Source organism: Protopterus annectens, chromosome 14.part0 (assembly GCF_019279795.1).
Source record: "Protopterus annectens isolate FY-2018-M chromosome 14.part0, PAN1.0, whole genome shotgun sequence".
NCBI lineage: Eukaryota > Metazoa > Chordata > Ceratodontiformes > Protopteridae > Protopterus > Protopterus annectens.
The window spans coordinates 827,203,733-827,231,379 of record NC_056748.1 but is presented as its reverse complement, the minus strand read 5'-3'; the positions used below and the strand labels follow the sequence as shown (position 1 = coordinate 827,231,379).

Below are 27,647 nucleotides of genomic sequence, written 5' to 3'. Positions count from 1 at the left end.
TGAAACCTGTAGCCTTTGTCTATTGTCTGTAAAATCCATTTGCCTCCTGTAATGTAATGCCAATTTACTGAAAATAAGGCTAGCTTTCCACCTAAGGGTGCTCCCAGTTGTTCCCTGGTAGGCGGTTTCAGAGCCAAGTCACTGTGATTGTCCTGTAGAAGTGGTAGTGGCTGGATCTGTGGCAGTACTTCTCTGGCTGTTAGGCTGCCACTGACGTCCCCTGTAGGCACCTCTGGATTGACCTCTGCCTCTAGGGCATCTATTTCTGCTTCTTTGTGCTCTGGTGGTGTCTGGAAAGGACCAATTCTTGGAAGGCCAGTTCCTACTAAATCTCGGAGGCTGGACCTGTAAGAAATCCTTGACTTGTCTGGACAGATTTAGCTCTTTCTTCCACCTTCTTCAACACTTGCTGTGCAGGGGAACCAAACAAACTGTGCTTTTCCATGGGAGCATCTAGAAGCTTTGACTTTACATGGTCTGGTAAGGATTGCTCTTTTAACCATGCATGCCTTCTGATCACTGTACCAGTCATAGCTGATCTAAAGGAAGCCTCCAGTGCATCATAGCCGCATTTTAAGGAATGATTACTGACCTGCTGAGTGTTATGCACCAAATCCTGAAGGGACTTACGGTCTAAAGGCTCAGGCGAGGACAGTTTTTTAGTGAGCTGATCTAACAGAAATTCCTGATACTGAATCATGTGGAATTGACAGTTTAAGGCCCTAGCCGAAAGAGTAGCAGAAGTATAAACTTTTTTACCCCATCTCTCCAATGCCCTAGATTCTCTTTCAGAGGTGAGAGGGTTTTTGGCAGAGGCAGCTGCTACAGCTTTGGGGCCCTGTGAAATAGTTTCAGGATCTGCAATAGGAGCCTTATACAAATGATAATGTGTGTCCGGAACCCTGTAGTATCTGTCGGGCTTAGCAGGGGCCGGAGGCAGTGAGTCAGGGGCAGTACAAGCATCATTAAATGCATCATCCACAACTGTAAGTACTGGAGAAATAGCTAAAGGCCTATGCTGTGGTAAATGTAAAAAGGTCCTAAGCCTTTTCCTAGAGTCTGAAAAATCCTGGCCCTGCCATTGAAATTGTTCCCTCATAGCATGCAAGGTTTCCCCAAAGAAAATTCCTCAGGAGGAGAGGCAGAAGGTATGGAATCCTCTGCATCAGAGTCCTCATATGGAGAATAAGGGCCTTCTGGAGGATTTGTATTTTCTGAATCATCAGAGGAGTAATCTGAAGAAACTGGCTCAGGGGGCTCTGCTCTAGGCCTCTTCTCTGGAAGTGGGTGAGAGGCCCTGTCAGGGTGAGACTGGGTTCCCCTGATCAAAGAAATGAGATCCTCTGCTAGACTAAGCATTTGAGTATTAGAGCTAGGCCTGTGAGAGGGAGTTTTAGCAGGCACGGCCTTTGAAGATTTAGCTGCTTTAGCCCTGGCAAAAGCCTTAATTGACATGGATGCAGGGGGCTTAGCAGCTCCACGTGCAGGAGTAGATACATCTAAGGGGATAGTATCTGATAAATCCTGAGAAACTGTAAGAGCAGGTGGATTTTCCGTAGCAGATTCAGCCATGCTGGAAGAGGCCTCGGTAGTAGGAGGCAAGCTTTCGGCCGAAGGAAGAACCGCGGACTCGGTTTCAGCCGAAACCGAGACACTCGCGGTTGGCTTAACCGCGGACCGCGAGTGTCGGTCCTTTTCCTTACGCTTTTTAGCTAAATGTGAAGTCGGAGTCTCCGACGGCATGATATAAGCAAAAGCGGAGCCGAAAAACTCCTCTGCAAACTCCGACCGACGTCTAAGTGTCCGTCGGTTGAAGGAAGCACAGGCTAGACAAGCTGCTACGTCGTGGTCTGGGCCTAAACAAGGTAGGCAGTAAGAGTGGAAATCTTTATGAGGTATTTGTTTCCCACAAGTTAAACAGTTATTCACTTTTTCTGACATCGGCTGAGGCAAGAAAGAGTCCCCAACGGGGTACTTAGCTTTTTAGAAGTCTTCGGTAGCAGCAATCTCTGGTTCTGACCGACCGGCACTTGCGAACAGCTTCTGCTTCGGGCGCCACGCGGCAAGAAAGACTGAGGAAAATGGCGTCGGCTGATGCCTTTATACCCGCTGAACTGCAGCTATGACGTTGGGTGAAGTGCGACATCAGCCGAGGCCAGACCCAGACTTTGGAATCCGGCCGACCGAAGGGCTGCCTGAGGCCAGGACAACCCATTTGTTAGGACTGCAGATGCATCCTTGAAGGACATCCCCCAGACAAGAGACACAATCATCATGTAAGTCGCTGTCTGGGATTTTGCCATTGCAGGAAGTGCAATGTTTGAACCCTGAAGTCCCATTTTTATCAGACATATCCAATACACGACCAAGCAAAGTAGAGAAAAGGTACATAAGAGAAAAAGAGAAATACCAACGATGGTATCAAGGATACCACAATGGTAGGAGAGAGAGTTACCAATGATGGTATGAGAAATACCCGGAGGGTAGAGCTAGATATAGAAATAGGATAGAAAAAGAGTTAGATCAGAAAAAATTTCAAAATACAGAAATTTTATAAAAATATGACACTTAGCTGGAGAGCTTGGTGAAATGCTGCTATATGGCTGTGCGGCAAACGAGATCTGAGGTAATTGGGAGAAGGGATCGTGGGTAGCAGCTTAGCTCGAGAGTTTTTGATGTTACGCAAGCTTGGTATTAGGCCAACTCGGTTCTGAGGGCTCGGAACCAAACCCACCAGTGATGAATGGAAAGAAGATTAACAACATCAGATCAAGAATTCAAAGAATCAAGTCTGTTCATGACACAGTAAAAAAAAATCAAGGAGTGGTACAAGGTTTCAGATACACAAACAAAAAGAGTCACATTCTCCACAAAGACAATGCGGGGCTGTATTCTTCTATCTAAACAATCTGGCAAACAACAAGCTGGGGTGGGGGTGTCATTATCAGAAAAAGGATTCTTGATGGCATGGACAAGTCTTACCTGCTAGGCAGTCCTAGTGCATAGTGCAACTGCAGTGGCTCTAAAATATACTAAATATGGACCTCTTTTTATCATAGCCGTGACTACTTTTGGCCACACTTTTTTTTTTTTTTTTTTGTAATATGAGCCTTGCACTGCCTATCCCTACAATTTACAATACTGTACAGATTAGGGATATTGGTGGAAAGGTAAAGGAGACCCTGACGGTGAATATATTCACTACCTATGCATCCTTTCATATTTACCTGAAGCAAACTTTTCCAAATGGTGGTGCTTCTTTGAGAATAGCATATTACTGGTTTTCCCCACCTTCTTGCAGCTAACAGCATATTTGGTATTCATTTGTAATCAGATGCCTTGGTCCTGCTCAGCTATTCTGTTACAATTTTTTGGACTGAAGAATATAGGGTATCTGAAAATGAAAATCTAGGTGAGAAGCTATACCCATTGCTATCAGTGCTACTTTACACAGCTGCTAAGAATATACCTCACCTTGCTTCTGTATCAATGCATGTCTCAGAGGTGAAGGTTCAAAGTGAGCATCTTACAAAAGTTACATAAAAAGAGGATGCTCTTGCAGAAATGTATCCAGGGTGTGGCAAAGGGGCAGCTGTCCCATGCTCAAGCTGTTAGTGGGGCATAATTGGCAATCAGTGAGGAAGTTACATGTCAGCATGACTGATTTCCAATATTATTCAGTGGTGACACTGACAAACATTCACAAAAACACTTTTTTGTTTGGCTCTTCCAATCTCCGAGGAGCTTTTTTCACTCATCTCAAAATACTCTGATATATTCACTTTCAGGCCTCTACAACTGATCCAAATAAAAATATTGGTGATCCTTCAATGAAAGTCCTGCCCACTTTGGGCAAAGCTAGGCTGCTGGAGCAAGAGACATTTTAAGAAGAATACCGGGGAAGGAGGTATTCCACTTCTAAAAACTGATATTTAACTCTGCTAAAGGAACATGCAAAGAAGGGAAAGCACAAGAAAGACAGTAAGGTGAGAGACGGAGAAAAAAATGCAATTTCTTTAGAAACATATGGGTTTCCCAAGTGGATACTATACACGAAGAACACCTACATAAAAATGAATTAGAAACTGGTTATAACTGCAAACATGCTGTTAACTGCAAGAAATACAATTTTGTTGATGACAGACTCTTAGCAATTTCAAATCTTTCATTGTCTTGCTTCCTCTGTCTCAGAATACAAAAGCAAGACATGATCAGTATTCACTCACTTCAGGAAATATATGGAACTCTACATACATTCATTACAGGGAGAAGAAAGTGGAAAGGGCCAAATGTAGGTTTAACATGATAATAATCAATGTGATGAACAGTGATGCCTGTGTCTTTTGAACTGGGACTTGAGCACTACCAAAGAAAAGTGGGGGGAAAAAAATAAAAACTTACCACACATTATTCCCAAGGCAATGCTGAAAACTGCCATGTAACCAAAGTAGAATGATGTTTGAAACAAACCATACATCCTTAAAAACAAAAGCAAAACAAAATAAAAATCAACAATACAACACTAAACAAGACAACAACATCCTGTATGTTAAAAAATGTAAGCTATTGACAGAATAATAAACATATTTAGTTTGCATGCAGGATAAAACCACCAGTGAAATGCTGCCCACCTCTTCATTGTTAACCGAAACATATTCTGATGGCTGTACTTAATGGTTTCAGTTAGTGGTGTGCTTTATAGCACACTTAGCAGGCTCTTTATAAAACTTCCTAACTGAACTGCCAGCAGTGCTAAGTGACTGGGTAATGCACTCTAGTAGTATAACTGTTCAACCATGAAGAATGAAGTAGAGCTACCCCCCCTAGCTGAAAAAGAGTCATTCAGTGGCATGAAGTACTTTTGCATGTACGCTGTGGATGAGACTTTAAGCACCAAGTACTTGCAAAAAGTGATGGATGGATAGTATGTAATATGACAATAAAAAAAAAGTCAAACTCATAAAAAGAACCACAGCACAACCCTATTAAAGTAAAAAAAAAGAAGCCAAATGCCACCTAAAGTGCATCTCTAGTACTGAGAAAACACACAGTCATCAGACTTGATCTACAAATAACTTCAGCAGAATCAATTGTACGTACTTACACAAATCAAAGTAGATGAAAGTCCTGAAGGCATTAAGGTCAGAATTTAAAATCAATTTGTCAGGAAATGTGAAGAACAGCCATGGGTTAATGCTGGGTACCAAAAATTTAACTCAACAATTAGTTAAATTATAAACCTTTTATCTGTCCAGGTTGTTTCTGAAGGTCAGGAAGACAGAATGTCAAGCTTACCACACTACATACTACTTACTGCATACATCATTGATCTCTACCCACTACACACCATATCACCCTCAGTAACATACATATGGCAAAAATAGCATACATTTAAAATTCAACTCTTAACAACACGTCCATCCCAAAATACCTCTAAAAAGTCAAAAACTGCGAGCTACCTACTTCCCCACTACTATGCTCAGTTTTTGGGGCTCAACATATTCAAAAGAGACCTCTGCTAGATTCTTCTATGAGCCTTTAATCCCCACCCATTTATCCATAATATTAAGGAATCTATTATTAATCTTGATGTACCTTTGTTTTATGGGAAATACTCTAACTCATCCATCTTTTTGGGTGGGATCACAGAAGAAGGTGGCAGTGTCACTTTTCAAATGCTATGTCATTGGTCCATGGGTAAGTAACTTCTGTCTGTGGCACCTAGTTGGGAGGGACCCTAAAAAGAAGCCCATCATTCTTGTCCTGATTATCCTTTAATCACCCCCCTCCCACCAAGTACAAGAACTCCATTGTAGTGTATTTCATTTCATTCCTGACATGCCTCCAGCAAACACAAGTGATGTCATTCATTAGGCTAGAAGGATACATAGCCCTTGTGCTTATTCAGTTCAACACAACGCACCGTGCAAAGATAACCTGAAAACAGAGAGAAACAAAAATGCACAAAATGATACACCTGCCCAGTTTTCAGACTAATTTGTAAAAACTGGATGAATAGGCCACTTAACCAATATGGTGACTAAATACTTGTTACATCTGCCTTTGAAAGCCTTCTGAGGTGGATAATATTGGGAAGAAACCAAGCGGTAATATTTAAAAACTCCCTAGAAAGTTGGACATGGAGGAAATGCACAATCCAACGGCTCAAAATACAAAGTCCTTTAAGACCAAGGTGCAAAAGGAAGTCCAACTACTGGAATCACAAAGTCCAAGTAATTTATTTGGCAGAAGTGTAAATGCACAACATAAAGGTCTGAAATGGAAGAAATTCTAAAACAAGTACTAGAAAAGTACAGTTGTGTACACTTACCATAAATGCAGATGTTCGAGTGTATTCACTGCTGCAGTCATTACATCTGGGTAATCTGCTGGCAGGTTGCCCAAAGTCGGCCTGAATTCCAAAGTCTTGGGTCCTGCATTGGTTGCTGTCTTCTCTTCCATGACGTCAGGGGCATAAAACATGCAGCAGATGCCATTTTCTTTAGTTTTTCTTGCCCCCCGATGTCAGGTGCCCCCAAAAATGTAGCAATATTATATATATATATATATATATATATATATATATATATATATATATATATATATATATTTATTTATATATAAAAATAAATACATGCATAAATATAAACTTAACCTTCATCTATAAGCAAATACACCACATAGGTTGTAGAAGATAGTGAAGGAAAGATAAACTTCAGAATGACGGGGATGGCGGGAGGGTAACCTGGACTGCAACAGTGAATACACTCTAACATCTACATTTATGGTAAGTGTACACAACTGTACTATGTTCTTCGTGTTTCACTGTTTCAGTCATTACATTTGCGTAGAATCCCAAAGCTATGGTTGGGAGGCTGGAGCTAAATCGCATTAGGTGTGGCTATAAAGGCCCTGCAGCACTGCAGTGGCAAAGCCTGCCCTGGACTTAGAGATGAGAGGCAAATGGTAATGCTTTATAAAGGTATGAACAGAACTCCAAGTAGCAGCCTCTAGAATGTCTTTGGTTGGTACTCCTCTGAGAAAGGCTGCTGAAGTAGCTGCAGCTCTGGTGGAATGAGACCTAATGCCCTTGGGCACAGGTTTACCATGGTGTAAGCAGAAACAGATGCAGTGGCTTATCCACTTTGAAATTGTCTGCTTTGAAATAGCCTTTCCTTCTGATCCTGCAGCATATGACAACAGTGACTGCTCAGTTTTTCTTAGAGCTTTAGTCCTGCTCAAGTAGAATCTTAGCTGTCTGTGAACGTCCAAGGAATACTGAATCCTCTCCCCCTTTGTTCTGCGGATTTGGATAAAAAGTTGGCAGATGAATTGTTTGGTTAAGAGCCACACTGGAAACCACCTTAGGCATAAAAGTAGGATTTGTCCTCAGAGACACCCTGTCCAACTAAAATATGATAAAAGGCTCTACAGCCATGACGGCCTGTAGCTCTGAAACTCTTCTTGCTGAAATAATTGCTAGCAGCAGAGCTGTCTTCCATGAGAACTTTATATCAGCGGTAGCAGCTGGATCAAATGGAGGCAGGGTGAGTTTTTCCAACACATAATTGAGGTCCCATGCAGGTAATGGTGAACTTCTAGGGGGCCTTAAATTTTTGGCTCCTCTAAGATAATGCTTTAGTAAAGGATGAGAAAAGATTGGTGGCTCTGTGTTGTAATGAGCCGAAATGGCAGAGGCATGGATTTTGATTGATGAGAAAGATGGGCCTTTGTCAAGCATCTCAGTTAAGTACTGTAATATCTGAGGAATATTTGGTTCTGCTGTATCAGTTCCTTATGCTTGAATCCAAGCAAAGAATCTCTTCCATTTGTCAGCATAAGATTTTCTAGTACTAGGCCTTCTGGCTTCTAAAATGACATCCATCACAGCTTTACTGAGAGGTGTTGTTTGTATGATTACCTAATTAGCCATGCTGCCAGGTTTAGAGTCTGAAGTTGATTGTGCAGGATCTGACTGTTTTGCTGTGACAGTAGTTGTGGTGTTTGAGGCAAGGTCCAAGCTGGGTAATGAAACAAGTTCCTTAGGATTGGGTACCGGTATTGGCAGGGCCAGTCCGGGGCAATTAATATCATCTTTGGCTTCTCTTGTCCGACTTTTAGGAGGACCTTGGGTAGAAGACGCAGAGGAGGAAAGGCGTAAACTGATAGGTTTTCCAACTTGTCTGTGATAAGTCCTTGTGCAGAAGATAATTTTGAGGAGGCGCAAATAGATCTATGTCTAGGCTCCCCCATTTCTCTGTTATCATGCTGAAGACTTGTGGATTTAGTTTCCACTCATGAGGATCCATAAGGTTTCTGCTTAAATCGTCTGCCAGAGTGTTTTGTTTTCCTGGCAGGAATTGAGCTTGAAGATGTATTTGGTAGGTCAAAGCTGTGTCCCACAGTGCCATGGCTAATCTGCAAAGGGGGTATGAGTGCATGCCCCCTTGCTTGTTTATATACCACATGACTGTGGTGTTGTCCATCTTTATCAGTAGTTGTCCTGGATGAAGCAAGTCCTTGAAGGCTGTTAGGACATTTTGAACAGCTAGCATCTCTTTCTGGTTGATATGTAGATGCATTTGTTTTGGTGCCCATATGCCCTGAATGCATCTTCCTGCCATGTGCCCCCCCCCAAGCATAATCTGATGAGTCTGTTGTTAAGGTTTGGCTTGCAGGGGGTAGAGTGAAGGGCCGCCCCATGTTTTGGTGACAGGCCTTTGCCCACCATAGGAACTCCTGCTGCAGGCAGGGAATGACAGGAATCATTGTTTTCAGACTGTGTGAATGTTGACTCCATAAACTTTTTAGGTACCATTGAAGTTTCCTCATATGCAGGCTTGCATATGGAATTAGTAGGATGCAGGATGCCATGAAGCCCAGAGCCTGCAGAATTTGTCTTGCAGAAGACTGGGTTTTTGTTGCCATCAGTTTGAAGTAAGTAGTCAGTTGCCTTTGTTTGTCTGGCATAAGGAAAGCCATCTGGGCAGTTGTATTCAAGCTTGCACCCAGGAATGTTATATTTTGAGAGGGTACCAGTTGTGATTTCTTTTCTTTTATAGTGTACCCTAGGCATGTTAGAAGCCTTTTCACAAATGCCAGGTGTCGAAGAAGAGTGTCCTTGTTCTCTGATTGAATGAGACAGTCGTCCAAGTAAGGATATATCTGTATACTTCTTTGTCTGCAAAATGCAATTTCTGGTGCCAGGCACTTTGTAAAGACCCTGGGCACAGTAGATAAGCCAAAGGGCAGTGCAGAGAATTGGTACTGCATTAAGCCAGCCTTGAATCTGAAGCAACTTCTGCACGATTGTCTTATTGGGACATGCAGGTATGCCTCTTTTTGGTCTAATGTCACCAGCCAAGCACTCTTGCCCAGCATGGGCAGAAGCTGCTGCAAAGTCAGCATTTTGAATTTTGGAATGCCCAGGTATCTGTTCAAAATTGATAAATCCAGTATTGGCCGCCAGGCCTTGTCCTTTCTGGGTAAAAAAGAACAGTCTTGAGTAAAAACCTTGTCCTTTTTCTTGTTCTGGTACTGGTTGAATGGCCCCTATATCCATGAGGGATGTAACCTGTCTCTTTGCTTCTGCCCATTGATTTTTGGACAGATCTGGCCAACCGTTTGCCACTGGCAGAGTGTGGAAATGGAATCTGTATCCCTGTGATACTATGTTTAGTACCCACTTGCCCTGGGTTATTAACTGCCATTTTTGAGCAAAAAGTGCTAATTTTCCCCCTAAGGGTGCTTACAAAAGATAAGTGCTTGGTGTAGGCAGAGGGAAGTCATTGGGACTGTTTTCTGTAGGTATGCGCTTCATCTCCCCCTGATTTGGAGGTAGATGCGCCCCATTGCTTTGACCTGTATGAATCTTGTGCCTGGTACCTGGAACCCTCTGGGCGTCTGGATTTGCCCCTTTGAGCTCTGTCTGACACAGAAAAGGACCAATTTTTTGTTGGCCAGTGTCTACTGAATCTTGGTGGCTGCACTTGTAAGAAGTACAGTTTGTATAGACTTAGCTTTGTCTTCCATTTTCTTTAAAACCTCCTCTGCCTTAATACCAAAGAAAGAATCATGATGTAAAGGTGCATCTAGCCATTTAGCTTTAACATAATCAGGCAAATTTTGATGTTCATCGTGTTTCACTGTTGCAGTCATCACTGTAGGGTTCTTCCTGCCGGCAGGCAGTCCTCGGTCGGCCAGAATCCCAAAGTCTGGGTCTGGCGTCGGCTGTTCAGTCATGCTCCCTGACATCAGAGTGCTAGGAGTACAAAGCTGCCAGCCGACGCCATGTTCTCCAGTCTTTCTTGCCGTGCGGTGAAAGCAGTTCGCAAGTGCCGGTCGGCTGACTCCTAATATTTTTTCGTGCTTCAGTCCGAAGACTTACTTCTTCTTCTCAAAGCTAAGTACCCCGTTGTGGAAACTTTTTTCTTGCTCCAGTCCGATGTCAGAAAAAGTTAATAATTGCATTTCTTGTGGGAAGCAAATACCTCATAAGGATTTTCATTCTTACTGTATTCCTTGTTTAGGCCCCGACCACAACGTAGCCAGTTGTCGGTTTTGTGCTAGATTTAACCAACGTATGATTAAGCGAAGGTACGATTTTGCTTTTCACTACTTTGGTAGGCGATTTAATTATAAAATGTCGTCGGACTCACTTCCGACTACCGGAGTTCACAAACGATGCAAGGATAAGGACAGGCCTCCGAGGTCCAAATCAGACGACGTTTTACTAGCAGAGCCAGCTACAGGTTCGGCCGTCGTCAGTGAGGCGCTTTCGCAGCCCCTGTCGTCGGCCATTTCAGAACAGATTGCCGAAACAGACTCCCACAAGGAGCCAGCTAGGCCTTTGAGCACTCCAGCTGCAGGACCTTCGGACAACACTCCCTCGGATGGGTCCAGAGCCGCTGTGTAGGTAACCGGCTTCCAAGGGGGTTTTCAGGCCTACACAGCTTCTGATAAAGGCAAAGCCAAAGACAAAGGCAAAGACTCCTTCTAAATCTAAGACACCAGCCCAGGCCTCTTCTGATCCGGGACCCAAATCTCAGAAACAGCTACTTAAAATGGCGGAGGACTTACTAACAATGATTAGGGGTTCACATCCCCCTCCAGACAAAAGGCCAAGGCAAGAATTGGATTATGAATCTTCTGATCAGGCATCTATTTCTTCAGTGTCTTCCTCTGAACAGGAATATACTTTCCCTCATGAGGATTCTGATGTTGAGGAATCCATTCCTTCAGCTTCTCCCCCTGAGGATTTTTCTTTTGGGGAAACTTTACATGACATGAGGGAACATTTTCACTGGGAAGGACAGGAGTACTCGGAATCTAAGAGAAGGCTTAGGGATTTCCTTCTTCTTCCCCAACACAGACCTCTGGCTATTCCTCCTATTTTGGATATTGTGGATGATGCCTTTTCTGAGGCTAATTTAACTCCCGACTCCTTTCCTCCAGCCCCTGCTAAGCCCGATAGATATTACAGGGTGCCTGATTACCACCAGTTCCTTTACAAAAATCCTACTGCTGATCCAGAAACCATTTCTCAGGGTCCTAAGGGGGTGAAGGCCGCTTCTGCTAAAAACCCTATTCAGACAGATAAGGATTCTAGAGCTTTGGAGAGATGGGGCAAAAAAGTGTACACTTCTGCTACTTTATTTATTAGAGCTTTAAATTGTCAATTTCATATGCTAAAATATCAGCAATTTCTACTGTCTGTTATGAAACAAAAGCTAGGTACCATTTCTGCATGTGCAGATAAATAAGGAATTACACGATTTGATGCATGCCACTGAACAAGTGGGGAAGCATGGTTTACACTGTGGTTTTGATGCCTTGGAGGTCTCTTGCAGGGCGACTGCCTCTGGCACAGTCATTAGAAGACATGCTTGGTTAAAGGAACAAAACTTACCCGATCAAGTGAAAGCAAAGTTACTGGATGCTCCTGTTCAGCATAATGTTTTGTTTGGGCCTAAGGCTGAAGAGGTGATAAAGAAAATGGAGGATAAGGCAAAAATCCATGCAAACGGTTAAGGATTTCTTACAAGTTCAGCCCCAAGATTTAGCAGAAATTGGCCAACTAAAAATTGGTCCTTTCCCAGCTCGGACAGGCCTCAGAGGGGTAGATATAGGCGCTCCAGAGGGAGGGCCCAAGCACAGACCTCTTACAGACGTAGACAGTGGAGTGCTTCCACCCCCAGGGGGTGGACAGCACAGACCTCAATCTTATAGAAAACAGGCTCAATGACTCCCCCTGCATGGCTCCAGGAACTTCTCTCCTGGAAGCCCCTCTAGGAGGAAAACTCTCTCTTTTTCAGCAAAATTGGACTTACATAACCCAAGACAAGTGGGTTTTGGATGTAGTTTCAAGGGGTTACAAATTCCACTTTCATACATTGCCAAGACCAAATGGATGGCCAGACCTACCAAAACACCAGTAGTCAGAGGCATTAAACCAGGTGGGATCCCTCATGGCTATGAGGGCCATAGAACTAGTTCCACAATCAGAGACGGGGCAAGGCTTTTACTCAAGGCTCTTTCTAGTTCCCAGAAAGCAAAATTCATGGAGACCCATCCTGAATCTGTCAGTCTTAAACACTTTCCTGGAGATACCAAAGTTCAAGATGCTTACTCTGTAGCAGCTCCTGCCAATGTTGAGCAAAAATGCATGGATGGTGACATTGGATTTAAAGGAGGCTTACCTACACATCCCTATCAGACAGGAGTGCAGAAAATACCTCAGGTTCAAGGCCGGCTCGAAACATTACCAATTCTCTGCGCTGCCCTTTGGCTTGTCTACTGCACCCAGGGTCTTCACCAAGTGCCTGGCACCAAGCAGTAGCTTATTGCAGACTCAAGGGAATTCAAATTTACCCTCATCTGGACGACTGCCTTATTCAAGCAGACAGCAAGGATGTCTTACTCCAGCATCTGGAATTTGTTCAAAATCTTCTCAAGTACCTGGGATTTACTGTGAACATAAAAAAGTCAAACTTGACACCCACACAACAGATAACTTTTCTGGGTGCTCTTCTAAACACAACAAGCCAGATGGCATTCCTGACATCCGAAAAACAACTACAGCTGGCTTCAACTTTCAAAACCTTGGCGTCAATAACTCAGCTAACTGCAAGGAAATTCCTGCAGGCTTTGGGTTACATGGCCTCCTGCATCCTTCTCATACCAAATGCAAGACTATATATGAGAAAAATACAATGGTATCTACAAAAAAGTGTATGGTCCCACCATGGCCACAGTCTAGACACACAGATTGCTGTCTTGCCTTGCCTACAAAAGGAATTCCATTGGTGGACCATGGCATGTCTTCGTAACAAAGGGAAAGCCTTCAGTCTGCCTCCAGCCAGCCAAGTGTTAACCACGGACGCCTCGGATTACGCATGGGGAGCCCACTTGCAGGGAAAAGGTCTGCAAGGTTTTTGGACAGAGGATCAGAAGCTCCTACACATCAATTTAAGAGAGATGTTAGCTGTACAAAATGCCCTCTTGGTTTTCAGGGATCTTCTACAACCTGGACAACTACTGATACAGACAGACAACACCACAGTTATGTGGTACATAAACAAGCAAGGGGGTTCACACTCCTACCCCCCTTTGCAGACTAGCCATGACTCTATGGAACACAGCTCTAGCTTGCAAAGTGAATCTACAAGCTCAGTTCCTGCCAGGGAAACAAAATATTCTGGCAGACAACCTGAGCAGGAACCTGTCAGACCCACACAAGTGGATGCTAGACACCCAAATATTCAAGATGATTAGAGAGGCCTGGGGCTGCCCGGACATAGATCTATTTGCATCACCCCTCAACCACCAGTTACAGATTTTTTGCACAAGGACATTTCACAAAGTAGCAGGGAAAGTGGATGCACTATCATTCAGTTGGAGAAACCTCTTGGGGTATGCCTTTCCGCCACTACCTCTTCTTCCATGGGTGTTATTAAAGATCAAGCAGGACAAGCCCAAGATGATGATTTTACTGGCCCCAAAAATTGTCCTCGTCAATTCTGGTATTCAACACTGATGAATCTATCCCCGGAGCCACCTTGGATCTTACCTCAAATTCCAAATCTTTTGTCTTAACACCAGGGCCAGGTTCTGCACTCTCATGTCAAAACTCTCAGCCTGGCAGCCTGGCGAATTCAGGGTCTATGATTAATCCTTTCCTTCCCAAACAAGTCATGGATGTCATCTTAGAAGCCAGACGGCCTAGCACTAGAAAATCTTATGCAGGTAACATGGAAGAGATTTTGCACCTGGATGCATGCTCGGGATTCGGATCCCCTCATTCCTAATATCCCACTGATTTTACTTTACCTGACAGACATGCTTCATAAGGGCTTATCCTTCTCCATAAAAATACATGCCTCAGCTATCTCTGCACATTACAATACAAATCCTCCAATCTTTTCACATCCACTTCTGAAACAATATCTCAGAGGAGCAAAGAATTTAAGGCCCCCTACGACACCACCCATACCTGCCTGGGACCTCAACTATGTTCTCAAAAAACTCACTCTGCCTCCTTTTGAGCCTGCTGCCACATCTGATATTAAGTATTTATCATGGAAGACAGCTATCCTGCTGGCTTTGACTTCAGCCAGGAGAGTCTCGGGGTTACAAGCACTCATGGCTGTGGAGCCTTATATTATTTTTCACCAAGATAGGGTGTCTTTAAGGACTAATCCTACTTTCATGCCTAAAGTGGTTTCCAAAGTGGCTTTAAATCAAACTATTCACCTGCCAACTTTTTTCCCTAATCCACAAAATAAGGGGGAAAGAATCTTGCATTCCTTGGATGTACACAGACAACTTTGTTTTTACCTGGACAGAACCAAGGACATCAGGAAAACAGAGCAACTCTGTTTCTTATGCAACAAATTCCCAAGGCAAAGCTATTTCAAAACAGACCATTTCTAAATGGATTGCTCATGGAATCAGATTTTGTTACTCTCATCATGGAAAGCAAATCCCAGGAAAGATTAGGACTCACTCTACCAGAGCTGCTGCTACTTCAGCCGCCTTTCTCAGGGGAGTACCTACCAAAGATATTTTGGAAGCTGCAACTTGGAGTTCAGTGCATACTTTCTCTAAGCACTACAATCTCCCTCTTTACTCTAAGTGTAGGGCAGGCTTTGCTTCTGCAGTCTTGCAGGGCCTTCTAGCCGCCCCTTCTACTCTATAACCACCACCCTTTATCTCAGCTTTGGGATTCAACCCTACAGTGATGACTGCAACAGTGAAACACGATGAACATAGTACAGTTGTGTACACTTACCATAAATGTAGATGTTCGAGTGTCTTCACTGTTGCAGTCTGGGTTACCCTCCCTCCTGTCCCCTCTTACACATTCATTAGTGTGGTTTCCTATTTCACCCTTCTTCTGAAGTGTATTTGCTTCAGGGTATGGGGTTTGTTGTATGTTACATTTTTGTTTTACTATTGGCCTTTTTTTTTTTGGGCACCTGACATCTGGGGCAAGAAAAACTGGAGAACATGGCGTCGGCTGGCAGCTTTGTACTCCTAGCGCTCTGACGTCAGAGAGCATGACTGAACAGCCGACGCCGGACCCAGACTTTGGGATTCTGGCCGACCGAGGACTGCCTGCCGGCAGGAAGAACCCTACAGTGATGACTGCAACAGTGAAGACACTCGAACATCTACATTTATGGTAAGTGTACACAACTGTACTTTCCTTTAACCAGGCATGCCTCCTAATCACAGATCCAGTAACTGCGGCCCTGCAGGAGGCCTCTAAGGAATCAAAACCACATTGCAATGTATGCTTTCCAACTTGTTCAGCTGCATGCAATCATTCCTGCAATTCTTTATTGTCTGCACATTCTGAAAGCAACATCATTTTCCGTTTCAGCAATCCCATAACATGTTGTTGGTACTTAAGCATGTGAAATTGACAGTTTAAGGCCCTGACTGCCAAGGTTGCAGATGTATAAACCTTTTTTCCCCATCTGTCTAGTGCTCTTGAATCTGTCTAGTGCCATTGAATATCTGTCAGAGGGGGTAGGGGTTTTTTGCAGTTGAGGCCTTAACTCCCTTTGGACCCTGTGAAATAGTTTCAGGGTCAGCAGCAGGGTTTCTAAATAAAAATTTATGAGAGTCAGGGACCCTGTAATATCTGTCAGGCTTACTGGGAACCGGAGGTAAAGAGTTAGGGGTCAAGCTTGACTCCGAAAACACATCATCCACAATGTCTAAAACAGGGGGAATGGCTAAAGGCTTGTGCTGAGGGAGAAGAAGGAAATCCCTGAGCCTCTTTTTTGATTCTGAGAAGTCTTGACTCTCCCAGTGAAAATGCTCCCTCAAAGTATGCAAGGTTTCTCCAAATGAATAATCCTCTGGAGGAGATACAGATGGAATAGACTCCTCAGCATCAGAATCCTCATAGGGAGGTATAGATAAATTCCTGATCAGAAGAGGAATCAGAAGAAATAGAAACCTGATCTGAAGATTCATAATCAGTGTCTTGCCTAGGCCTCTTATCTGGAGGGGGATGGGTACACCTGATCAAAGTAATAAGGTCTTCAGCCATTTTGATCATCTGTTTTTTAGGCATAGAGGCCTGTGCACATGGCTCAGGCATCGTTTTTTTAGTTTTAGAAGTTGTCTTTGCCTTTGGTTTTGCAGCTGTCGTCAGTTTGATATATAAATGTTGAGGTCTGAATACACCCTCAGAAGCCGGTGCCTGCTCAGCGGCTCTGGACCCATCCGAGGGAGATACATCCGTCAGTCCAATATCTTGAGTGTTGGTAGAGGGCTGCGACTTGAAGGTAGCGGGTATCAGGGGCTGCGAAAGCGCCTCACTGAGTACCGGCGAATCAGAGACTGGCTTAGGAGAAGCTTCGTCGTCGGTTTTGGATCTCGACTGCCTTTCTCTGTCCTTTTCTTTGCATTTTTTTATGTACTCTGGTAGTTGGATTGCTATCAGATGACATTTCTGGGTAGTTAAATCTGTTTCCAAAATATTTTGATGCAAAAATATACAGACACTTAATAGTGCATTGGTTAAATCTAGCACAAAACCGACAGCCAGGCACGTTGTGATCAGGGCCTAGGCAAGGAATACAGTATAAATGGAAATCCTTATGAGGTATTTGCTTCCCACAAGTAATACAATTATTAACTTTTTCTGACATCGGTAAAAAGCAAGATAAAAGTTTCCCCAACGGGGTACTTAGCTTTAGTGAAAACTTCAGTTCTGAAACTCAAACTCGAATATTTCAGTAGTCGGCCGACCAGCACTTGCGAAATGCTTCTGCTTCGGGCACCGCGTGGCAAGAAAGACTAAAGAAAATGGCGTCGGCTGCATGTTTTATACCCGACGACCTGACGTCATGAGAGAAGACAGCAACCGATGCAGGACCCAAGACTTTGGAATTTAGGCTGACTGAGGGCAACCTGCCAGCAGATTACCCAAATGTAATGACTGCAACAGTGAAACCCGAAGAACATCATTTATGCCTAGACTGCAGTGACCTTTAACAAGAAGATTTCCCAACATATGGCTCAATACCTGATGGCAAAGCAGAATGGAGTTATCAAATGATTTAAAAAGGCCTTCTTAGCCACTGAAAGTTCCTCTCTATGTGAAGTGCAGGAAAAAAAACCCTCTCCTCTGTTTTCCTGAACTCTGCATCTTCTTCAGGTGCAACCAGAGCTGGCAAGGCACATCTTTGACATGAAATGTCCTCTTTTCTCTGACTGGGCTCCAATGAAGAATACTAGCAAACAAAAGAAAGAAATGGAATGAAACCAGACAGATTTGTATGGGACCTGTCACAAACTTGATCTGGTGTTGCAGATGGGTCTTCATATGAAGGATAACACCACAAAAGTAATCTTGTTTCCAGAAGCAATTACTTCCATCCCACCCCTCCATCTAAAGGTCTGTGGTCAGTCTGAACTACTCATCCTGAAAGAAGGCTAATCTTCCTCTTACAATATGTGTGGGGGGTGAGGATGGGTAGAGTAAGGTGAAACATTTAAAACAGTGGGGCACTCTTGGTTGGGAGGGGCATTCCCCTCTACCTACCATGCTGCTTGCCTTCTGCCCCTTCCACCTCTCCAATGGTCTATTTCAACATGATGAAATATTTCGATTGGGACTGTTCCGTGCAAAACTACTACTGTTTTGCCAGAAAATGTCTTCTGTAATTAGGAAAAGAAGATTCCAAAAGCTGTTTCACTATTTGCATTAGTTTACCCCTTTTCTTCTAATCTTTGTCAGGGAGGGGTTGTTAATAGCTGCGCTTTAGCACATTCTGATAAAGGTTGGACTAAAAGCCATTTAAGCAAAGTGAACCACACAAAGCAGCCATAGCATGTGTCAAATACATTGAATTGACACCTAATTGTGTTTGCTGACTTGTACTCCAATCTGAGAAAGTTTCAGTCTTCATTTCAGAACTTCATCCTGTATTTTATCAAATGTGTCCCTGCGTCTGAAAACATCACCTCGATCTTGTGATGTACAGGTAATGGCAGCCTATATCTCTTACTCCCAAACTCCTTTACAATGTACATTTTATTTTCAGGCAAATGGGTAAGATCTGAACTCCAATGAGGTATTATCAAAGGTATCTTCAAATGTTTGAATACCGGAGTATCTGCCACTGGTTTAAATACCCCAATTCATAAAAATGTAAAATATGAAAGTCAAAAAATTCTTCTGACCTCACAGCCAATTTATAAACTTTTCTCATTAAATTTAATGATATACTATCGGAGAAATTAGGTAATAATTTGAAATGTTTGGGACCACTAGAGCAGGCTCCAAAATGTGGAGAATGAATGACCGAAAGATTGGACTTATGCATACTAAATCAGAGATGACATTCCTTGGAATATTCCTTTTTCTCTGAGGAATGGGTGGTATATATAAGTTTGGAGGGCTGCAGGGGGTTTGCCACCCCCCTGCAAAAAGAAGTTTCAAGGAGAACAGCCATTTTCGAGATTCGCTCTTCTCCTGTGTTCTTGGTCTTTTTTTTTTTTTTTGGCACTTGGTATTTCAAGTGCCGACACTTCATCAGAGAATCAGAAATTCTCCGGAGTGCAGACAGAAAGAATGGCCACTTGTTTTCCTGTTTATTTATATCACATCCAAGAGATAAATAAAGTTGCCTCAAATATGCCAGATATTGGTCCTACACTTCAGCAGTATTCAAGATGGATGACTGTTCTGAGGAGTACATGACACTAAACATTCTGGTGTGGGATGGGGCATTTAACCTCTGCCAAGAAGCAAGATTTTCCTCTGAAAACACCCAGAGTCAAAAAGACAGAAGCCAAAACAGCACTAGGTGGGTGAGGATGGAGAGGTACAACCTGAAATGGCTGTCTGCCTCACTGGGAAGACAACCAGAGGCTTCCCAGTCACCAATATGATGGCATCCTGCCTCTGACCATACAGTTAATTAATGGGGAAAATGCCTTTACGTTTTAATAAGTTACCTACAGAGATCTGCATGTCATATGGCATACAGATACTCCAAAACTATGGCTGGAATATGCTGTAACCTTTATTAGGTCTATATCCCTTTGTCCCTGTGTTACCTATTAATCTTCCTGACATCACTTTGTATTAGACTGCAGAAGACAACCGACAAATCTGAATAAATGTCTCTACAGAGGTGAAGAAATATGCCTACTTTCATGAATCTACGTTTCTGGGACTACAATAAGTATAATTCTCAGTGGAAATGTCTCAAATGCAGTCCCTGGAATTCTTGAGTTGCGTGGAAAGATGGCTGAAAACTGTAAGCTGTGGATCCAGGAATCTGACTTATTCTTATCTACAAGTGAGCCAGCTGAAAAGCCTGAAGACACAGTGTGTACTCTACTAAAGAAATTACAGAGATATTTAACTCTCTAGTTTTCTCAATTAGGAGAAAGACGACACACACAAGCATTTCCAGAAAAATTCATAAACTGCTGCCAGGCCAGAAAATACTTACCATTTATTAGAAATCCTTTGCTTGCAAAACAATAATGCCTTGCAGAGATTATTAACTTATGTTACTGAGATGAAGCATCCAAAAAGAGTTTGGGGAACTGCAAGATGTTCTACTAAGATGAATGAAATTAAAAGTGGCAGGACAGACCGTGTTATCAGGTTTATCAGTGGTAATATATAAAATCTTAACATTTATGCCAGAAGTATGGTTTTGCATCATTCCTTGGATATCAACACAGTTTAGCATTTTATGGTCAAGAATTGGAAATGTGTTTTCAATAACAGAATGTTGCTTAGTAAGATTGATTCTGGTCTAAGGTTGACTTGTAAGTCCAGAAACAACATTCAGGGAATATTAGAAAATAACAGACCTTTGGCACTCTTGGCAGAATGGCAAAATGTGATGCATAAAATATACATTTATATACAACAATCCTAACCTCACTGTATGACTACCTCAGGGTGACCTTTTCCTTAGTGCTCTAATTGTACTATTTCTGAGATATTTTATGTTGCACTCTGCACCCAATCCAATGTTTTTATGTGGGTAAAATGGAGAGGAGGTTCTATCAGCGAGTATACAAACATGCACTTACTATTAAGAATAGAGACTCTCATGAATTTTCTGCATAAACTTTCCCCTCCTTGTTTGGGCTTGAAGAAATTTGAGTTTTTACTGTGGAAAATTGTCAAAATATGCTAAAAAGTGGAAAATGGAAAAAAATACGTTATTGCACAATGAGTTGTTGTGGTATATTAGCACAAATTCAGGAACAGCACCAGGTCTGAAGATAATGTTTCTAGAGCTGCAGTTCTTAAACTTAAGGCTGACAAGGTGCTGTATGATTTATTTATTACACACTGACTGGTATTTTTAAGGATATGCTTGATGAATAAACCGAGTTTACAGAGTGCATGCATCATTTTGTAGTCCTGTGTTAATGTAGTGATGAAAGTGTGAAATAAAAGTTCTGTAATTGACACTTTTTTACTTTATTAAATTAGTTTAGTATTTTGTCAAAATAAGCTATTATCTTTTTTATAGTAGCAAAAGCCTCAAATGTGTGATATTCTTTGACAAAGTATCTTTTCCCAAATAATTCAAATAAAAATAAGTATAACTGTGTAGTTTACCTGCCTTAACAGTAAATATTCAAAGGGATCACTGTTGCAAAAACAATGACATATAGGGTGTAACCTGCTAAGCACACTATATGTCCAGCCAGTCTACGAAGCTTCAAGTCACCTTCTTCATGTGGCATATGTCTGCTCTTAGCAAGAGAGAACATGCTCATCACCAAACCTAAGAGCATTCTTGCCCAAAAAGTACAGTTGTGTACACTTACCATAAATGTAGATGTTCGAGTGTATTCACTGTTGCAGTTATCACATTTGAGTTATCTGCCTGCAGGTAGCCCTCAGCCGGCCTGAATACCAGAGTCTTCGGATTCCTGCGTCAAGCTGTCTCTTCTTCCATGATGTCTGGGGTATAAAAACATGCAGCCGATGCCATTAAATCAGTGTTTCTTGCCCCAGATGTCAGGTGCCCCCACAATGAGAAGCAATTATATGTTATGGTACACCTCCATAAAAAGCAAATACACCAGAAAACTTAAATATACCAAACAAGAAGGAAAGGCAAAGCCAAGAGAAGTCAGGGGGGCTGGATGGAGGGTAACCAGGACTGCAACAGTGAATACACTCAAACATCTACATTTATGGTAAGTATACACAACCGTACTATGTTCTTCATGTTTCACTGTTGCAGTCATCACATTTGGGTTGATTCCCAAAGCTAAGGAAGGGAGGCGGAAGCTAGAGAGCATTAGGGACAGCTATTAAGCCCTGCAAGACTGCAGTGGCAAAACCAGCTCTGAATTTAGAAAGAATAGGCATGTGGTAATGCTTGTTGAAGGTACGAACAGAGCTCCAGGTAGCAGTTTCTAGGATGTCACTGTTGGCTCTGACTCTGAGAAAGGCTGCAGAGGTAGATGCAGCCCTGGTGGAATGTGATCTTATCCCCTGTGGGGTAGGTTTTCCACGGTGCTTGTAGCAGAAATGAATGCAATAGGCTATCCAATTGGAAATGGTTTGCTTTGAAATGCCCCCCCTCTCTGCCCCTGCAGCAAAGCCAACTAGTAGCTGTTCAGATTTTCTGAGAGGCTTAGTCCTGTCCAATTAAAAATCGAAGTTGTCTGCGCACGTCCAGAGAGTGTAGTATTTGTTCCCCTTTGTTTTGTGGATTAGGGAAAACAGTAGCCAAATGAATGGACTGATTTAAGGCCACACCAGACACCCCTTTGGGCATAAAGGAAGGATTGGTCCCGAGGGAAACCCTGTCTGCACGGTAGATAATGAAGGGTTCCACTGCCATGAGGGCCTGTAATTCAGACACTCTTCTTGCTGAAGTGATGGCTAGAAGGAAGTCTGTTTCCAAGAAAGGAATTTCAACACTGCTGTTGAAGCTGGCTCAAAAAGGGGGTGGGGGGAGGGGTGAGCTTAATTTTTGGCCCCTCTAAGGAATTGTTTTAGCAGGGGGTGAGAGAAGAGGGGTGGCTCAGTATTATAATGTGCTGAAATGGCAGAGGCATGAATTTTAACTGACGAGAAGGATAGGCCCATGTGGAGCATTTCTGTTAAGTACTGAAAAATATGAGGTAAGCTGGGCACCGCTGTGCCCATCCCCCGAGTATGGCTCCAGGAACAGTATCTTTTCCACTTTTCAGCATAGGATTTTCTATTACTAGGCCTCCTTGCCTCCAGAATGACATCTAACACCTGCTTACTATGGGATGCTATTGGAGAACTCAAGGAATTAGCTAGGCTGCAAGGTTCAGGGTTTGAAGCTGAGGGTGCAGAATCTGGCCCACCTGCTGGGACAGCAGGGAAGGGGTCTGAGGCAGGTGCCATGGCTCAAGCAGTGTCATACTGCACAAGAGGGGGTACCAATGATGACGTGGCCAGTCTGGTGCAATCAGTATTGTCCTTGGCTTGTCCTGCTTGATCTTTAGCAGAACCTTCGAGAGGAGAGGCAGAGGAGGAAAGGCATAAACTGAGAGGCTTTCCCAGGTAAAGGACAAAGCATCCACTTTCCAAGCCTGGCTGTGGGGAGTCCTTGTGCAGAATTTGTCCAATTGGTAGTTTTGGGGGGAGGGAAACGGGCCTACCTCTGGAGTCCCCCATTTGTTCCTCAAGAGGTTGAATATTTTTGGTTCTAGTTTCCATTCATGTGGGTCCATGAGATTTCTGCTTAAGTTGTCTGCCAGTGAATTTAGCTTGCCTGGCAGGAATTGAGCTTGTAGGTGCACTTGGTAGCTCAAGGCTGTGTTCCACAGAGCCATGGCTAGTCTGCAGAGAGGGTACGAGTGGGTTCCCCCCTGCTTATGTACCACATAAATGTGGTGTTGTCTGTCTTTACCAATAACTGTCCTGGAAGAATGCGGTCTTTGAAGGCTGTCAGGGAATTCTGTACAGCTAGCATTTCTTTTTGATTGATATGCAAGTGCATCTGTCTTGGATTCCATTTGCCCTGAATGCACTGCCCTAAGTGAGCCCCCCCATGCATAGTCTGATGCGTCTGTTGTTAGGGGTTGGGCAGCAGGGGGTAGAGTGAAAGGGAGCCCCTTGTTGTGGTAGCAGGCATCTGCCCACCAAAGGAACTCTGTCTTTATACAAGGAATGATAGGAATCAATGATTCCAGATCCTGAGAATGTTGACACCATAGGCTTTTTAGATATCATTGTAGTTTCCTCATATGCAGTCTTGCATATGGAATAAGTAGAATGCAAGAGGCCATGAACCCCAGGGCTTGCAGTATTTTCTTGCAGATAGCTTGGGTTTTGTGGCCAATAGTTTGAAGTAGGTTGTCAAGTAAACTTGTTTCTCCGGAGTGAGGAAAGCCATCTGGGAAGTTATGTTCAAGCTTGCTCCCATGAATACAATCTGTTGGCAGGGTACTAGGTGAGATTTCTTTTCGTTTATGGTGTGTACCCAAGTGAGGTTAGAAGTTTCTTTACGAATGCCAGATGCTGCAATAGCAAGTCCTGGCTTTCTGCCTGAATCAGACAATCATCCAAGTATGGGTATATCTGAATATTTCTCTGCCTGCAAAATGCAATGGCTGGAGCTAGACACTTTGTGAATACCCTGGGTGTAGTAGATAAGCCAAAGAGAAGTGCAGAGAACTGATGGTGCACGGAGCTTGCCCTGAAGCGTAGGTATTTCCTGCAAGATTACTTTATTGGAATGTGCAGGTAAGCTTCTTTAAGTCTAAGGGTGCCAGCTAGGCATCTTTGCCTAGCATAGGAAGCAGCTGCTGAAGTGTTAGCATTTTGAATTTTGGGATTACCAGAAAGGTGTTTAGAATAAAGAGGTCCAGGATAGGACGCTAGGTGCTGTCTTTTCTGGGTACCAGGAAAAGTCTTGAATAAAAACCTTGTCCCCTTTGTTTTGCTAGGACAGGTTGAATAGCCCTGATACTTAGAAGAGAGAGAACCTGCTGTTGGGCCTCCACCCACTGATTTGGTTGTAGGTCTGGCCAACCATTTGGCGTTGGTAGTGTGTGGAATTGGAATCTGTATCCTTGAGAAACTATGTTCAAAACCCATTTGTCCTGGGTAATGAGTTCCCAGTTTTTGGCATGCAGGGCGAGCTTTCCTCCTAAGGGAGCAGGGAGTCGAGCTTAGGCCTGTGGGCAGCCTGAGATTGTAACCTAGGTGGTCTGCTGTTCCTGGGTTTGGACTGAGAAGGCCTGGAAGAGACTGGAAAGGACTAATTCTTTGAAGGCCAATGCCTATTAAATCTGGGAGGCTGTACATGTAGGAAATATTTAACAGTTTGCACAGATTTAGCTTTTTCCTCCAATTGTTTGACGACTTCTGCTTTTTTGCCAAAAAGGTGGTTGTGGTTTAAGGGAGCATCCAGTAATTTAGCTTTAACATGATCTGGCAAGTTTTGCTCCTAAAGCCAAGCATACCTTCTAAGTATAGACCCAGTGACAGCAGCTCTGCATGATGCTTCTAAAGCATCGATACCACATTGCAAAGTATGTTTACCAACTTGTTCTGCAGAATGCATTAAATCCTGTAATACTTTGTGTTCAGCACAGTCAGGAATCAACATCATTTCCTGTTTAAGTAGTCCCATAATATGCTGCTGACACTTTAACATATGAAACTGGCAATTTAAAGCCCTAATGGCAAAAGCAGCAGAAGTATATACCTTCTTTCCCCATTGGTCCAAGGCTCTAGAACCTCTATCAAAAGGGGTAGGATTTTTGGCAGCAGTAGCCTTAATGCCTTTTGGTCCTTGGAAAACGGTTTTTGGATCCGCAGTAAGATTCTTGAAGAGGAACTTGTGAGAGTCAGGTACTCTGTAATACCTGTCAGGTTTTCTGGGAGCTGGTGGTAAAGTGATCTACAATGCCCAGAACAGGAGGGATAGCTAAAGGCCTGTGTTGAGGAAGGAGTAAGAATTCCCTGAGCCTCTTTTTGGAGTCGGAGTAATCCTGGCTTTCACAGCGGAAATGCTCCCTAAGAGTGTGCAAGGTTTCACCAAAAGAAAAATCTTCTGGAGGGGAAGCAGAGGGAATAGAATCCCCTGCATCAGAATCCTCATAGGTAGATAAGGGCAAATCCTGGTAATCAGAAGTAACAGAAATATCAGATTCATGATCAGAAGAATCAGAAGGAATATCAGTTCTAGGTCTCTTAGAGGAGGAAGGCTGGCTTCCCCTAATTAAGGTAATAAGGTCTTCAGCCATTGTAAGCATTAGCTTTTCAGGCATATGGGCCTGAGCCTGCAGTTTGGACGTCAGTTTTCTAGGCATGGTGCGAGTTTTAGGCCTGGATGAAGATGCTGGCAGTGGTTTAAAATGCAAGTCTGTTAGCCTGAATACACCCTCAGAAGCCGGTGCCTGCACAGTGGCTCCGGACCCATCCAAGGTACACATTCGCAGGTTCCATAGTCGAAGAAGCATCTCGCGGCATACCGGACTCCGAATGGGTCTCGGTAGAGGCCAGTTAATCTGAAGTAGCGGATATCAGGGGCTGCAAAAGCACCTCACTGAGCAACAGCGGACTGGCAATTAGTTTAACTGAAGTGTTGTCAGCTGTTTTAGACCTATGCGGTCTGTCTCTGTCTTTATCCTTACGTTTTTTAGGGAGATCGTTAGTCGGATGGCTTAACAAAGCCATTTCGGAGTACTGAGACGGAGTACGAAAATAATTTGCTACAAAGATAGCCTGACGACGAACAGTTCGGGGGTTGAACAAGGCACAAAACCGACAGCAAGGGACGTATTGGTCTGGGCCTAAGCAGGGAATGCAGTACGAATGAAAATCTTTATGAGGTATTTGCTTTCCACAGGTAAGACAATTGTTAACTTTTACTGACATAGGTTGGAGCAAGAAAAAAGATCCCCAACAGGGTACTTACCTTTTTTGAAGACTTCGGGTCTGAAACTTGAAAACGGAAATTTCATGAGTCGGCCGACCGCCACTTGTGAACTGCTTCTGCTTCGGGCACCGCACGGCAAGAAAGATTGATGTAATGGCGTCAGCTGCATGTTTTATACCCCTGACGACCTGATGTCATGGAAGAGGAGACAGCATCCGACGCAGGAATCCAAAGATTATGGTATTCAGGCCGGCTGAGGGCTACCTGCAGGCAGTTAACCCAAATGTAATGACTGCAACAGTGAAACACGAAGAACATCAGGTAGGCTGAAGCCTAATGCTCGAAGTACAGTCATGTCAGAAGAAAAGGGAGGAGGACAGTTCACACCAGCCACAGAAAGGAATAAAAGGGGAATGGAAGGAGGGTGCAAGTACGGCAACAGTGATCTATTTAAACATCTACTGTTAAAGTATGTAAACTATACAACTGTACTATGTCTCCAGATCACTGCTGCAGTAACCACTGCATACAAGATGATTGCCAAAGATTAGAAAAAGTGTGGCTGGAGAAAGACCACAGTACATGATCCCCTTGGGAACAGTCCTGGCAAAGCCTGCTCTTGCTTTGGAAAGTGAACCTAGCTTATAATAATTGGTGAAACTATGAACTGAAGACCAAGTTGCTGCTTCTAACATATACAGAGACTGTCCCTCTCCAGAATGCGCTCATATGTGACAACTAATGTAGAAGAATGAGCCTTGACATTTTGATGTTGTAATTTTGCCATAATTGGAACAGCAGAACCAAAAAAAATGGAAAAGCCATCTAGACAAATTATGCTTAGATACTGGTTGTCCCTTTTTCTTAGCTTCATTAAGACATACATTGATTAGACTACCAGAAGTCTTATGTTTTGTGCAGATAAAAAATTTAAGTTGTCTGCGAACATCAGTCAGCAAAGAATCCTTTTCACCTTTGTTTTGAGGATCAGGTTAGGAAACAAGAAGCTATATAGAGTGGTTAAGAGTACTTTCACAGATGACTATAGGCATAAAGGAAGGGATGGCGCTGACACTTATCCTGTCCTTGTGAAAGACCAAAGAAAGGCTGAATAGTCACAAGGGCCTGTAACCCTCCTTTTACACCCCCCCCCCCCAGCCACCGTGCCTTACACTGTCTGATCATTGCATTCCTTCCTCTGCAGGCTCTGGCTCACCCTTTACCTCCACTCCCCATTCAATCTCTCAGACCTGTTATAACATGCTTAAC

The 27,647-nt window shown here is 43.3% G+C and overlaps 1 protein-coding gene across 1 annotated transcript in view; it reads right to left on the bottom strand.

The window, feature by feature from the left end:
- TM9SF3 (transmembrane 9 superfamily member 3) overlaps window positions 1-27,647 on the bottom strand; it is a 1,446,273-nt gene that overhangs the window by 87,163 nt on the left and 1,331,463 nt on the right. The window contains exon 14 of the mRNA XM_044056575.1: window positions 4,402-4,478. Coding sequence (XP_043912510.1) covers window positions 4,402-4,478 — 77 coding nt within the window. The remainder of the gene's footprint in view (window positions 1-4,401; window positions 4,479-27,647) is intronic.